At 47.6% G+C, this 15,061-nt stretch overlaps 1 protein-coding gene and 1 pseudogene across 1 annotated transcript; one reads left to right on the top strand and one right to left on the bottom strand.

The window, feature by feature from the left end:
• LOC119403643 (ornithine decarboxylase-like) overlaps window positions 1-15,061 on the bottom strand; it is a 79,624-nt pseudogene that overhangs the window by 19,358 nt on the left and 45,205 nt on the right.
• LOC125759429 (zinc finger MYM-type protein 1-like) lies at window positions 280-3,015 on the top strand. The gene has a single exon (XM_049418191.1). It carries the CDS (start codon window positions 384-386, stop codon window positions 2,652-2,654), a length of 2,271 nt encoding a protein of 756 aa, XP_049274148.1. The 5' UTR covers window positions 280-383; the 3' UTR covers window positions 2,655-3,015.

Here is a 15,061-nt window from a genome sequence, read left to right as displayed (position 1 = left end):
GCCGCGGTGTTAGATTCGTTTGCTCGCTTTTTCTTACACCGTGGGAGTCTTTTTCTTACACCGTACTCGATCGCTAGCAAGCAGTGCTTGTGACGCAGGAGGAAACGCCAGCCCGTCTTGCCGCCACGCCAACGTGCGGTCTACCCTACAGGACATTGGGTTCATTGCCTCAGTATGTCGCAGAAAAGGTCCATTGCCGACTTTTTTTCGACTTCGAGCAAGCGGGCCAAGCAAAAAGGCGTCCCCCCGAGCTTTCTGCTTCAACAACCGAAGAATCGCGGACGCTCCAAGAACAAGAAAATTCTGCTCAGTGCTCCGTTTCGATTCCACTTGAAGAGACTGTGTGTAGCACCGCTTCTGACGACGCTTGCCCGTCCTCGCCGATGCATATGGACAGCGAATGTGACGAGCTTTCCGCATCGTGGGCAGCAAGGGATGAACCTGATTCTGCGACCGAATTCACCGCCTCTGTAGATGCCGACCACGCAGGCCAGTTGGACATTTCGAAATTCAAGGCAGAGCAACCCACACAGCCAATACTGAACCCATTTCCATCTAAGAAGTACGGCAAATTGAGCAGGAGCTTCAACTCGGACTGGTATCGCCTATTTCCTTGGTTGGAGTACAGCGCGCGGGCTGACGCAGCTTTCTGTTACCCTTGCAGAATGTTTTCAACTGGCGCCAATGAGAAATCTGCATTTGTCAATGGTGGATACAGTAATTGGAAAAAAGCCCTAGAAAAAGACGCTGGTTTCAGAAAGCACGAAAACTCACTCGCGCATAAGACTTGCCAGGCATCGTGGGTTTCCTACACGCAGATGAAGTCGGGAGGGCAAAGCAAGTCAGTTGCATCACATCTCAGCGACGCGTACTCCAGGGAGGTGCAGGAAAATCGCCTCTATATAGCAAGAGTTGCAGATATATTGCGATTTACTGCCGTTCAAGGAATCGCTCAGAGGGGCCACGATGAAGGTGCCACAAGTGAAAACAAGGGAAACTTCGTTGAGCTCTTGAACTTGTTTGCTAAATATGACGAAATTGTAGCAAAGAAATTGAAGGGTGGAGCAGCGAACGCGAAGTATGTTCATCATTCGATACAAGACCAGATTCTCGAAATTCTCAGCCACATCACATTAACAAGTATAAAGGAAGAGATAAAAAGCTCCCAGTGCTTCGCACTTATCGTCGATGAAACCAAGGACCTAAGCAAGACGGAACAGGTATCAGTTGTAGTAAGGTACTACGTCAGTGGAACTGTCTTTGAGCGGTTCCTTGGATTCCGCAACGCTGAGCAATTGGATGCAAGGTCGCTCCTGAGCTACGTAAAGGAAACGTTGAATCGCTGCGGCATTGATGCTCAGCTTTGCATTGCTCAAACATATGATGGTGCGAGTGTCATGAGCGGTACCTCAAGGGGCGTCCAGGCGCTGTTTAGGCAGGAAGTGCCGCAGGCAGTGTACGTACATTGCATGAACCACCGCCTCAATCTTGTCATCGTGGATGTCTGCAAGGCGATAAAACCGGTGAGGGATTTTTTCTCTCTTTTGGAATGCCTCTATGTCTTCCTAAGTGGATCTGCCGTTCACTCCATGTACGTAGATGTGCAAAAAAGGTTGTCTTTGTCAGTGACAGAGCTGCAGCGTCTCAGCGATACACGATGGGCCTGCCAGATAGCGGCTTGCAGAGCTGCAATGAAAAGCTTTCCTGCAATCCTTGTATGTCTCGCCGAAGTCATCGCTACAAACAGCAGGCGGGCAACGGAAGCTAGGGGTCTGCTTGAGCAAATGAACTTCTCGTTTCTCTTCCATTTAAGCCTATTTACCAAGGTACTTAGCCGCCTTAAGGTTCTTTCGGACCTATTGCAAAGTAGAGACTGCAATCTTAGTCAGGCATGCATCATGGCACGCACAGTCATTGACGAGTTCTCCGAAATGAGAAATTCGCAGAGCGCATTTGACACTGTGTGGGCGCAAACCTGCAGTATTTCTGAGGAGAACGGGGTGCCCCAAAGGGAAAAGCAGAGAACGAAGCGTCTTCCGCTCCATTTGGAGCAGTTTGTATTGAGTGAAGGACGGCCCGTTGAAGAAGAGTCTCCAGATTCAAAGGAAACATTCAGAGTCAAAGTTTTTCTACCCGTTTTGGACCACCTCATTGCGGAACTGACTAGGCGGTTCACGGAGAATAATGATGTACTCTGCGGAGTCAGCGCCCTCCACCCCCAGAGTGAGAATTTTATGGACATCTCCTTACTCAAGCCTTTCGCTGAGCACTATGCATGCGACATCGACAGCGTTGAAGTTGAGTGCAAGTTGGTAATAAAACTTCTTCAGCGCATCGAAGCCGAAAGGAAGTGCAAGATAGAAACATTGATGCAATTGGTGACTGTCTTGGGAGAGTATAAGCTAGCCTTCCACGAACTGCACAAGCTAGGTGTTATCGCTGTGACGATACCGGCATCGTCATCATCTTGCGAGCGCACATTTTCATGCCTTCGAAGACTGAAGACTTATCTTCGCAGCAGGATGACCAACAACCGTCTGAGCGACCTAGCTGTGCTTGCGGTCGAGCGATCTCTTTCCAATAAGATAGATCTTCAGCGTGTTGTTGACATGTTCGATGCTGCGCACAGTAATCGACGTATACGTCTACACTAATATGCTGGCATAATGAAACCCTATTGTACCTTTGCGGTGCATTCATGGGAAAATTGTTCGGGCACGAGCACATAGGAGTGAAACCTATACCGGTATCAGAACACCCGCTTCACCATAGAATAATCCCCGCCGTGGTTTGTGGTGTGCTGTCACAGCGCAGGCATTGGCACCTGTGGTAGCGACGAAATCTTCGAGGACTTTCTTGGTATTTGTCCCCGCTTTGAAACAAACTGCAAAGGGTGCTGTCCGAGGCCGCTTCGATGGCCTAGCTTGTCTGATGAACAGTGTATAGTCGGAGAGCTGACATTTGCGTTTGCGAAAGCTGGTGTACTGTATAGCCAGATGTGAAATGACTGACATGCCTATGGTGATCTAGTTTTGTAAATATATCCTCTCTTTATTTTTGTTATTCTTTTGCTACATAGCTTTTTGTTATTCTTTTCCCATTTCCAACGCTTTGCACGACCAAGCGGCGCAAGAAGGGTGTTTTAACGTTTTTTTGTTATCTAGCGCGTACTTAGGAAACTTGGAATTGATATGAACCTTACTTAGTGGTGTTAGTTATCTCTGATGCTGTGAGATTACTCTTTAGAAACTATATTGTGATGTAAGGTTAACTGGTGTTATTTTATTGCTGCTGGTTACCTGCTTTATTTTCTTTATTTGGTACTGCTTTTTGTGTATGCGCTGTTCGATGCAATATATAAATTTTCATTATATTAGCAGAATCACTGCTGTGCAAACATGCTAAATATTAATTTTTATCTTACTGCGTTGCTCGAATATCTTATTTACACTGACGTGTTTAGAACGTGGGCCTTCAGCCCAGTCAAACTGTTGTTAACATTTCAGCCACCGAGCAATTGTATCCTATTGTGTTCTCGAAGATTGTAGTGAATGTACATAAATAAATGTTAGCTTTTGCTTTTCACATCCTTTGATTGGTAGCTGACGCAAAGCACAGTGAAGGGGAACAGCGCAGGTACCGACGGCTAACAGGCACAAGACAAACGCAGCACTGACTTTCAACAAAATGGATATTTCGCTTGTGCACAGCTGTTTATACTGAACAATTCACAAAAGAAGTTATCGTAGCTGCGCACATCTTCTCAAGTCGCTATCGCCCTGGCGTATTATCAAGGAAGCTCAGCTCTTTTCACACAAGGCTACAGTGACAGGCATCTATTGCAATTCTAACCCGTACGTAATTTGGCGGGTGCCTCGATGATTTATCTTGTAAGAGTTGACTTAGATCGAGAAAAAAACTTGCAGATAATATTTTATCTCGCTGTAAGCCAGCTCCTCAAGTCATCAGATGATGGAAGCTTACATGTAAATCATCGAGGCAGCCGCTGTCTGGATGACTGATGGGAGAAATTGCAATGAACAGAACCGTTGGGGCTGAGCAATGACTGGCATCTATTGATCATGCGCGGCCTCGATATCTATTACGTTGCACTTACCTAAGCAGAACACCGTGTATGTTTATTGGAGCCTTGAGCGACTGAAGGAAGCGTATGTGCCATCTAACAAGATTTATATCTCGGACATTCCAATCTAATAAGTGAGGCGTTTATAAAACAGGAGAGGAAAGAGGAAGGGAGTAAAACATAGTGAAAACACAGCGCATAAGTTCCCCACCTCCCTGCCCCCCCCCCCCCCCCCCCCCCCCGAAGGAATTCGCTTTTCGTGGCTGCCTCCCCCCCAGTAAAAAAATCCTGGCGCCACCCCTGCTTTGATCAATGAATATTGAGGTAGGGCATGAATGCTAGTCTACTGAGATATGTGCGAATAGACTTGAGTATAAACGTAAGCCGATATAAGGCTTATAGTAATGATGAACATGAGTAGATAGGGCCATAAGTCAGCAACAAGAGGTGGAGCTCACTCGGACTCACTCAAAAAGTATATTTTGCGCTTAGAGCTCACTCGGACTCAGTCTCACCAATATTTTCCTCAACTGGACTCACTCGGACTCAGACTCACTAAAATATTATTCATCCGGACTCACTCAAACTCAGACTCACAGCCTCATCTGAGTCCGAGTGAGTCTAAGTGAGTCGACTCATAAGCGAGTTTTCCGACCTATGGCCCGTTGTAGACTCTCTTGGGGCAACTAATACAAGCACATATGCAAGGTACCCACTACGCCATAAATCATCGTAATTTTTCTTAAGTAGCGAAGCACCCACAATGCCATTTTTCGTAATTCTTCGGAGAATCGTGGTACACGCTACACATCTGTAAGGCGTTATGTGCACTTTGTGCTGTGACTGATGACGATGAAGAATTATGGCTGAGACCTTTGTAACGGGTTGGAAGCATACAACAACAGACACGTTGCGCAATTCGCATTGTGTGACGCCAGGTTGTTATTTTACTCTTCTTCTACGCTATATTACATATGTTAACACGAGTCCTTGCCCGACAAATGACGCTTGTATAGAGTATTTTTGCGAAGGAGTTACAAGCACAAGCGTGTCACTGTGGTGGAATACTCGACTGCCAGGCAGAGAGCGCGGGTTATGATCCTATCCGATCCTAGAAATTTGTTTCTCATTTAAATTTCTTATTTCGCGTGATAGCGGTTACGGACACCGGCGGCGGCGGCGGCGGCGGGCAACTATGGCGCCAAAATCGGCTGTTGCGATCTGATAGCAGCTTTCGCTGTAACAAACTTCAGCGCCGACAATGCCCTCTCCACGCTGGCCTGCGTGACAGGTGCGCAAAAGTCCACTTGCGTTAATATAAACATCTCTGGTTGCCACTGTTCTCGTTTTCCGCACAATTTGAACATTGCTTTGGAATTCTTGCCTGAGGTACGCGCGAATACTGTACCCTGAGATATGCATAATTGCTCACGTTGCATGACCTCAGTTGTTCCGGATTGCCAAGTTTCCTCTTGAACCGAAAAACGATTGAAAAAATTTCGGTTTCACTCCGGAACGAAATAATAGGTAACGTTTCGGTTACATTTTCGTTCCGGTCAAAACTATCGTGTTTTTTTTTTTTTCGTTTTTCGTTTTGGTTTTCGTTCCGTTCCGACGCCCTGGCCGGAACACCTCCATAAGATCGCTTAAATAGGAAATATAGGTTGTGTTTACCGCACGTACCGTCTATATATGCTTTATGCGTCCACAAAGGGGTCAAAACATGTCTCTTTTCTCAATGTGGCCGTGATACGAGCGTACGCTGGCATCCACGTATTTTAACTGTGCCATCTCATATCGCTTGTTCTGCAATGCTGAATGTAATGTATCGGCCTAATGGAAGCACTCGTACATATAAAATTTTTTCAGCAGCTCTACTTTGTTGCTGGTGCTTTTGGGCGCATTTTAATGCACCGAATTATTAGTAAAAAGTAGATGATTTTTTTACCTTCCACAGTCACAGATTTCTTTCTGGTGCCAACAATATTGGTAATCAGTGTGTACGCAGACATAACGAAGAACTGTCCGGGTTCAGCGATGACGTTTACGCAACTGGATGGCGGGAAGTTAGCATCAATGGCGTCTCTGATGACACGACACAGCTAAAGAAAAAGAACACACAAGAATAACATAGTAAGGAACGGCAGCTTAAAGAAGTGTAGAAATGAGAGGTAAAAAATTCAACACATCCCACTAGCTGTGGGAATCACGGCTGCTAGAGCACCAATACCGTGTCATGTAAATCATGACATACATAACATGAGTGACATAATTTTAATGTTACGAGCTGTCATTTATGTTCGTAATACAGTCATGTCATAACAGACAGACAGACAGACAGACAGACAGACAGACAGACAGACAGACAGACAGACAGACAGACAGACAGACAGACAGACAGACAGACAGACAGACAGTGCCACATATAAGAGGTGACAAAGAAAATGTGATAGAAGAAGAGGAAGACGTCAAGCGTAGCCTGACGTATAACCGCACGACGAGAAGAGAAAAATGAAGGAGAATATATAAAAGAGAAGATGACGTGGGCATCGGGGCCCTGGGTGTTCGATCGGGAGCGCGTGAGGCGGGCACGAGCGTCGCCGGCCTGCGTTCCGGGCGCTCCGGCTCCCTTTGTTCTACGGCATCGCACCGTAGGCTCGTGCTCCAGGGGCGTAGCCAGGGGTGGGGGGGGGGTAGGGGGGGGTTCAAACCCCCCCCGATATTTTTCAATTTTGCTTGCGTATATATACACGCACACATACAAACACACGCACAAACATACATAATGTATGGTTGAACCCCCCCGAAAAAAATTTCTGGCCACGCCCCTGTCGTGCTCCATCGCTCTACGGCATCGCACCGTAGTCACCGGCCGTTCAAGGACACGTCCTAGGAACTGAATGGCCGTCACGAACACCTGCAGCGGCCAGGGAGCGTCATCGGCTTGTGTTCCGAGCGCTTCGTCCTACGGCACCGCTCCGTAGGCCTCGCCTGAGCCAGTCCTGTTCCCGGGAAATGCTGACCAGCGCAAGTCGACGCTGAGGTCATTGACTCCGAGCCTCCCAGCTTCAACCACGACGCCAGCTCGCGTTCTGCAACCGGCCAAGCCTGTGGCATCGACGCATCGACTCGAACGCCGACGTTAAGCAAGTGTCCCCGACAACGCCTCGCCTCATCATGCATCGGCACAGAACGCCGTGAGTTGTTTGAGCGAGGAACGCTCCTTACTGTGTAGACGTTTGTTTCCTTGACTTGTTCTTTTTGTCATAGCTTATTTTAGTGCCCGTATATTTTTTATATGTTTGCAGTGGTTTTGGGGTAAAAAATGTGTGTTTTTCTTTTTGTGTGTAATTAAAATAGGCGTGTGTAACGCTCTCGTCTCGTCCGTTCATTCTAGCCGACTGTTATCCGGAGATCCGTGACAAAAATAAGTGGCGAGCCTGCCAGGATCCTTTTTCTTATTTTTTGTTGTGGATCTCACGGATTTCTATTCGGCAGGGAGGATGGACTTGACGAAGATTTTAGAGTTAGCAGTAAAGCTTGGTTTGTCGGGCGAAGAAGCGATAAGGCTATATGATCGCGAGGAAAAGAGGCTGAGGGATGAGCGAGCGGAGATGCGCGAGCAGAGGCGTAAAGAGAGGCGCGAAGAGGAGGAACGTGAAATCAGGAGGATTGAGCTCGAGAAGGAGTTTATTTTGGGGAAACGACGGACTTTAGAGAGAAGTAGGGAGATGAGCACAGATGATAGGGGCTCCATAGCAGAGGCAGAACCTCCAAGATCGACGGGAGTCTGTCCCAGAAAAGTGATGGCTCCTTTAGACGACAGACGAGAAAACCTGGATGTTTTACTTGCATCGGTGTGAGCGGACAGCCTTAGGTCAAGGTGGGGAGCACAAAATGAGGTTGGCAAAGGCCACAGATGATAACATAGAAATTCCAAAGGTGGATTTACTGCGGGAATGCGGAGAGCCTGATGTTCACAGCTGTGATTCGGTAGAAGAAATGACTAGCGAGCATGGGAGCTGTATGAAAGGAAAGGGACTAGTAATTAGCAATACCAGAGAAGTGGACTCAGATGTGGCTTGTAGTTCCTGTAATGAGGTTGTTAGTGAACGGCGCGCCGAAGTTAATGATCAGGGACCTCAGGTAACTGTCGCTGCTTTGACTCGCGTCGCAGACATCGAGATTAGCAGTTCGCTGAAAGGAACGCATCTTCAAGAGAAAAGAACAGGGTATACGCAAGATATAGTTGTGCTGGGGAGCGTGAGATTCATTGGCTTGGCTGATACTCACGTTGCTGCGCAGTCAAAGCATCGTAGAAAGAAAACCGGCCCGAAGCTTAACCGTAGATACCCGAATGACAAAAGACATGCGCAAATGTTCAGCCGGGGACGTGTAGTTAGGAGAGATCATAGAAGAGTGGTGTGGATGAGGCGTTCGATCATTGAGAGAAGGAATAAGAGCAAGGATGGTACTGAGCGTTCGCAATGGCGCGCAGTAAGAGAACGCCGAAGAAAGTCGCGTAAGGCGCACAAGGCGCGAAAGAGAAGACTTAAGCTTTGAACGCTTATATTGGTTGTCATGCGCTAGAAAAGAGATTTGATTAACTAAAATGCGTAGCGTATAGAGCAAATCTAGTTCGGTGTTCACTTATCAAGGTGTGTCATACAAAGTTATTATGAAGAATGCGAACTCTGAGTGATTCCAGTGTCTTGGTGTAGTGTTCCCGAAACTGTGTTGCGGTGAGCGTTCTGCGAGTCTTGATGGTGCTCAGTGAGGTGCTTTGAGTACATTCAAGGCAATGATGACACTGGAGGACGAATGTGGTGGTGTTCTAGATTTAGCTCAAGACAGATCGTGGAAAAGATCGGATTGTTACTCGTGCCAAGATACCGGAGGTTTGAAGCAGTTTTCTTCCGGAGAAAACACTTTAAGAAGAGGGCCATTGTCACATATAAGAGGTGACAAAGAAAATGTGATAGAAGAAGAGGAAGACGTCAAGCGTAGCCTGACGTATAACCGCACGACGAGAAGAGAAAAATGAAGGAGAAGATATAAAAGAGAAGATGACGTGGGCATCGGGGCCCTGGGTGTTCGATCGGGAGCGCGTGAGGCGGGCACGAGCGTCGCCGGCCTGTGTTCCGGGCGCTCCGGCTCCCTTTGTTCTACGGCATCGCACCGTAGGCTCGTGCTCCATCGCTCTACGGCATCGCACCGTAGTCACCGGCCGTTCAAGGACACGTCCTAGGAACTGAATGGCCGTCACGAACACCTGCAGCGGCCAGGGAGCGTCATCGGCTTGTGTTCCGAGCGCTTCGTCCTACGGCACCGCTCCGTAGGCCTCGCCTGAGCCAGTCCTGTTCCCGGGAAATGCTGACCAGCGCAAGTCGACGCTGAGGTCATTGACTCCGAGCCTCCCAGCTTCAGCCACGACGCCAGCTCGCGTTCTGCAACGGCCAAGCCTGTGGCATCGACGCATCGACTCGAACGCCGACGTTAAGCAAGTGTCCCCGACAACGCCTCGCCTCATCATGCATCGGCACAGAACGCCGTGAGTTGTTTGAGCGAGGAACGCTCCGTACTGTATAGACGTTTGTTTCCTTGACTTGTTCTTTTTGTCATAGCTTATTTTAGTGCCGGTATATTTTTTATATGTTTGCAGTGGTTTTGGGGTAAAAATGTGTGTTTTTCTTTTTGTATGTAACTAAAATAGGCGTGTAAAGGAAAGAAGTGTTAATTTCAAGGGCTCGTTTTCTTTGTTATACACAATATTATTGAGAACTAACAGACAATAATGCCAAGGAAAGTATAGGGGATGTTTTTAGTAATAAATGTAAGGTAATTGTGAAGAAAGAAAAGTGGACGAAAAGATAGCTTGCCGCGGGCAGGGACCGAACCTGCGACCTTCGAATAACGCGTCCGATGCTCTACCAACTGAGCTACCGCGGCGGCCATCCCCCCGTCCACTTTGTAGGGTATATGTGTGCATTTAAACGTGGGAGCGTCAGTCAGCGCCGCCAGTAGCCATGACGGCGAGTGTGGAACACTCTTTTTATGTCTGTTGGCGTCACGTAGCACGTGAACTTATCACGAGCTGGCAGCTGACCAATAATCCCTCGCATACTACCTGAAGCATCAAGTCTGCCAGAACGAGACCCTCGCTATGAATGAAGGAAAGAAGTGTTAATTTCAAGGGCTCGTTTTCTTTGTTATACACAATATTATTGAGAACTAACAGACAATAATGCCAAGGAAAGTATAGGGGATGTTTTTAGTAATAAATGTAAGGTAATTGTGAAGAAAGAAAAGTGGACGAAAAGATAGCTTGCCGCGGGCAGGGACCGAACCTGCGACCTTCGAATAACGCGTCCGATGCTCTACCAACTGAGCTACCGCGGCGGCCATCCCCCCGTCCACTTTGTAGGGTATATGTGTGCATTTAAACGTGGGAGCGTCAGTCAGCGCCGCCAGTAGCCATGACGGCGAGTGTGGAACACTCTTTTTATGTCTGTTGGCGTCACGTAGCACGTGAACTTATCACGAGCTGGCAGCTGACCAATAATCCCTCGCATACTACCTGAAAGCATCAAGTCTGCCAGAACGAGACCCTCGCTATGAATGAAGGAAAGAAGTGTTAATTTCAAGGGCTCGTTTTCTTTGTTATACACAATATTATTGAGAACTAACAGACAATAATGCCAAGGAAAGTATAGGGGATGTTTTTAGTAATAAATGTAAGGTAATTGTGAAGAAAGAAAAGTGGACGAAAAGATAGCTTGCCGCGGGCAGGGACCGAACCTGCGACCTTCGAATAACGCGTCCGATGCTCTACCAACTGAGCTACCGCGGCGGCCATCCCCCCGTCCACTTTGTAGGGTATATGTGTGCATTTAAACGTGGGAGCGTCAGTCAGCGCCGCCAGTAGCCATGACGGCGAGTGTGGAACACTCTTTTTATGTCTGTTGGCGTCACGTAGCACGTGAACTTATCACGAGCTGGCAGCTGACCAATAATCCCTCGCATACTACCTGAAAGCATCAGTCTGCCAGAACGAGACCCTCGCTATGAATGAAGGAAAGAAGTGTTAATTTCAAGGGCTCGTTTTCTTTGTTATACACAATATTATTGAGAACTAACAGACAATAATGCCAAGGAAAGTATAGGGGATGTTTTTAGTAATAAATGTAAGGTAATTGTGAAGAAAGAAAAGTGGACGAAAAGATAGCTTGCCGCGGGCAGGGACCGAACCTGCGACCTTCGAATAACGCGTCCGATGCTCTACCAACTGAGCTACCGCGGCGGCCATCCCCCCGTCCACTTTGTAGGGTATATGTGTGCATTAAACGTGGGAGCGTCAGTCAGCGCCGCCAGTAGCCATGACGGCGAGTGTGGAACACTCTTTTTATGTCTGTTGGCGTCACGTAGCACGTGAACTTATCACGAGCTGGCAGCTGACCAATAATCCCTCGCATACTACCTGAAAGCATCAAGTCTGCCAGAACGAGACCCTCGCTATGAATGAAGGAAAGAAGTGTTAATTTCAAGGGCTCGTTTTCTTTGTTATACACAATATTATTGAGAACTAACAGACAATAATGCCAAGGAAAGTATAGGGGATGTTTTTAGTAATAAATGTAAGGTAATTGTGAAGAAAGAAAAGTGGACGAAAAGATAGCTTGCCGCGGGCAGGGACCGAACCTGCGACCTTCGAATAACGCGTCCGATGCTCTACCAACTGAGCTACCGCGGCGGCCATCCCCCCGTCCACTTTGTAGGGTATATGTGTGCATTTAAACGTGGGAGCGTCAGTCAGCGCCGCCAGTAGCCATGACGGCGAGTGTGGAACACTCTTTTTATGTCTGTTGGCGTCACGTAGCACGTGAACTTATCACGAGCTGGCAGCTGACCAATAATCCCTCGCATACTACCTGAAAGCATCAAGTCTGCCAGAACGAGACCCTCGCTATGTGAGAACTAACAGACAATAATGCCAAGGAAAGTATAGGGGATGTTTTTAGTAATAAATGTAAGGTAATTGTGAAGAAAGAAAAGTGGACGAAAAGATAGCTTGCCGCGGGCAGGGACCGAACCTGCGACCTTCGAATAACGCGTCCGATGCTCTACCAACTGAGCTACCGCGGCGGCCATCCCCCCGTCCACTTTGTAGGGTATATGTGTGCATTTAAACGTGGGAGCGTCAGTCAGCGCCGCCAGTAGCCATGACGGCGAGTGTGGAACACTCTTTTTATGTCTGTTGGCGTCACGTAGCACGTGAACTTATCACGAGCTGGCAGCTGACCAATAATCCCTCGCATACTACCTGAAAGCATCAAGTCTGCCAGAACGAGACCCTCGCTACGTTTAAATGCACACATATACCCTACAAAGTGGACGGGGGGATGGCCGCCGCGGTAGCTCAGTTGGTAGAGCATCGGACGCGTTATTCGAAGGTCGCAGGTTCGGTCCCTGCCCGCGGCAAGCTATCTTTTCGTCCACTTTTCTTTCTTCACAATTACCTTACATTTATTACTAAAAACATCCCCTATACTTTCCTTGGCATTATTGTCTGTTAGTTCTCACATAGCGAGGGTCTCGTTCTGGCAGACTTGATGCTTTCAGGTAGTATGCGAGGGATTATTGGTCAGCTGCCAGCTCGTGATAAGTTCACGTGCTACGTGACGCCAACAGACATAAAAGAGTGTTCCACACTCGCCGTCATGGCTACTGGCGGCGCTGACTGACGCTCCCACGTTTAAATGCACACATATACCTACAAAGTGGACGGGGGGATGGCCGCCGCGGTAGCTCAGTTGGTAGAGCATCGGACGCGTTATTCGAAGGTCGCAGGTTCGGTCCCTGCCCGCGGCAAGCTATCTTTCGTCCACTTTTCTTTCTTCACAATTACCTTACATTTATTACTAAAAACATCCCCTATACTTTCCTTGGCATTATTGTCTGTTAGTTCTCAATAATATGTGTAGAACAAAGAAAACGAGCCCTTGAAATTAACACTTCTTTCCTTCATTCATAGCGAGGGTCTCGTTCTGGCAGACTTGATGCTTTCAGGTAGTATGCGAGGGATTATTGGTCAGCTGCCAGCTCGTGATAAGTTCACGTGCTACGTGACGCCAACAGACATAAAAAGAGTGTTCCACACTCGCCGTCATGGCTACTGGCGGCGCTGACTGACGCTCCCACGTTTAAATGCACACATATACCCTACAAAGTGGACGGGGGGATGGCCGCCGCGGTAGCTCAGTTGGTAGAGCATCGGACGCGTTATTCGAAGGTCGCAGGTTCGGTCCCTGCCCGCGGCAAGCTATCTTTTCGTCCACTTTTCTTTCTTCACAATTACCTTACATTTATTACTAAAAACATCCCCTATCTTTCCTTGGCATTATTGTCTGTTAGTTCTCAATAATATTGTGTATAACAAAGAAAACGAGCCCTTGAAATTAACACTTCTTTCCTTCATTCATAGCGAGGGTCTCGTTCTGGCAGACTTGATGCTTTCAGGTAGTATGCGAGGGATTATTGGTCAGCTGCCAGCTCGTGATAAGTTCACGTGCTACGTGACGCCAACAGACATAAAAAGAGTGTTCCACACTCGCCGTCATGGCTACTGGCGGCGCTGACTGACGCTCCCACGTTTAAATGCACACATATACCCTACAAAGTGGACGGGGGGATGGCCGCCGCGGTAGCTCAGTTGGTAGAGCATCGGACGCGTTATTCGAAGGTCGCAGGTTCGGTCCCTGCCCGCGGCAAGCTATCTTTTCGTCCACTTTTCTTTCTTCACAATTACCTTACATTTATTACTAAAAACATCCCCTATACTTTCCTTGGCATTATTGTCTGTTAGTTCTCAATAATATTGTGTATAACAAAGAAAACGAGCCCTTGAAATTAACACTTCTTTCCTTCATTCATAGCGAGGGTCTCGTTCTGGCAGACTTGATGCTTTCAGGTAGTATGCGAGGGATTATTGGTCAGCTGCCAGCTCGTGATAAGTTCACGTGCTACGTGACGCCAACAGACATAAAAGAGTGTTCCACACTCGCCGTCATGGCTACTGGCGGCGCTGACTGACGCTCCCACGTTTTAAATGCACACATATACCCTACAAAGTGGACGGGGGGATGGCCGCCGCGGTAGCTCAGTTGGTTAGAGCATCGGACGCGTTTATTCGAAGGTCGCAGGTTCGGTCCCTGCCCGCGGCAAGCTATCTTTTCGTCCACTTTCTTTCTCACCAATTACCTTACATTATTACTAAAAACATCCCCTATACTTCCTTGGCATTATTGTCTGTTAGTTCTCAATAATATTTGTGTATAACAAAGAAAAACGAGCCCTTGAAATTAACACTTCTTTCCTTCATTCATAGCGAGGGTCTCGTTCTGGCAGACTTGATGCTTTCAGGTAGTATGCGAGGGATTATTGGTCAGCTGCCAGCTCGTGATAAGTTCACGTGCTACGTGACGCCAACAGACATAAAAAGAGTGTTCCACACTCGCCGTCATGGCTACTGGCGGCGCTGACTGACGCTCCCACGTTTAAATGCACACATATACCCTACAAAGTGGACGGGGGGATGGCCGCCGCGGTAGCTCAGTTGGTAGAGCATCGGACGCGTTATTCGAAGGTCGCAGGTTCGGTCCCTGCCCGCGGCAAGCTATCTTTTCGTCCACTTTTCTTTCTTCACAATTACCTTACATTTATTACTAAAAACATCCCCTATACTTTCCTTGGCATTATTGTCTGTTAGTTCTCAATAATATTGTAAAATAGGCGTGTGTAACGCTCTCGTCTCGTTCGTTCATTCTAGCCGACTGTTATCCGGAGATCCGTGACAGATAGATAGATAGATAGATAGATAGATAGATAGATAGATAGATAGATATTCTCAAAGTGCTTTGGTTCGCTAAGAAATGCTTCGCATTTAGAAGAGTATACATGTTTTGCAAGTTGAGTCTACGA

Source organism: Rhipicephalus sanguineus, chromosome 1 (genome assembly GCF_013339695.2).
Source record: "Rhipicephalus sanguineus isolate Rsan-2018 chromosome 1, BIME_Rsan_1.4, whole genome shotgun sequence".
NCBI classification, from domain to species: Eukaryota; Metazoa; Arthropoda; class Arachnida; order Ixodida; family Ixodidae; genus Rhipicephalus; species Rhipicephalus sanguineus.
This window is presented reverse-complemented; position numbering and strand designations above follow the sequence as displayed.

Coding starts and splice junctions, on each gene's coding strand:
- LOC125759429 (XM_049418191.1), top strand. CDS start 384: ATGCATATGGACAGCGAATGTGACGAGCTTTCCGCATCGTGGGCAGCA.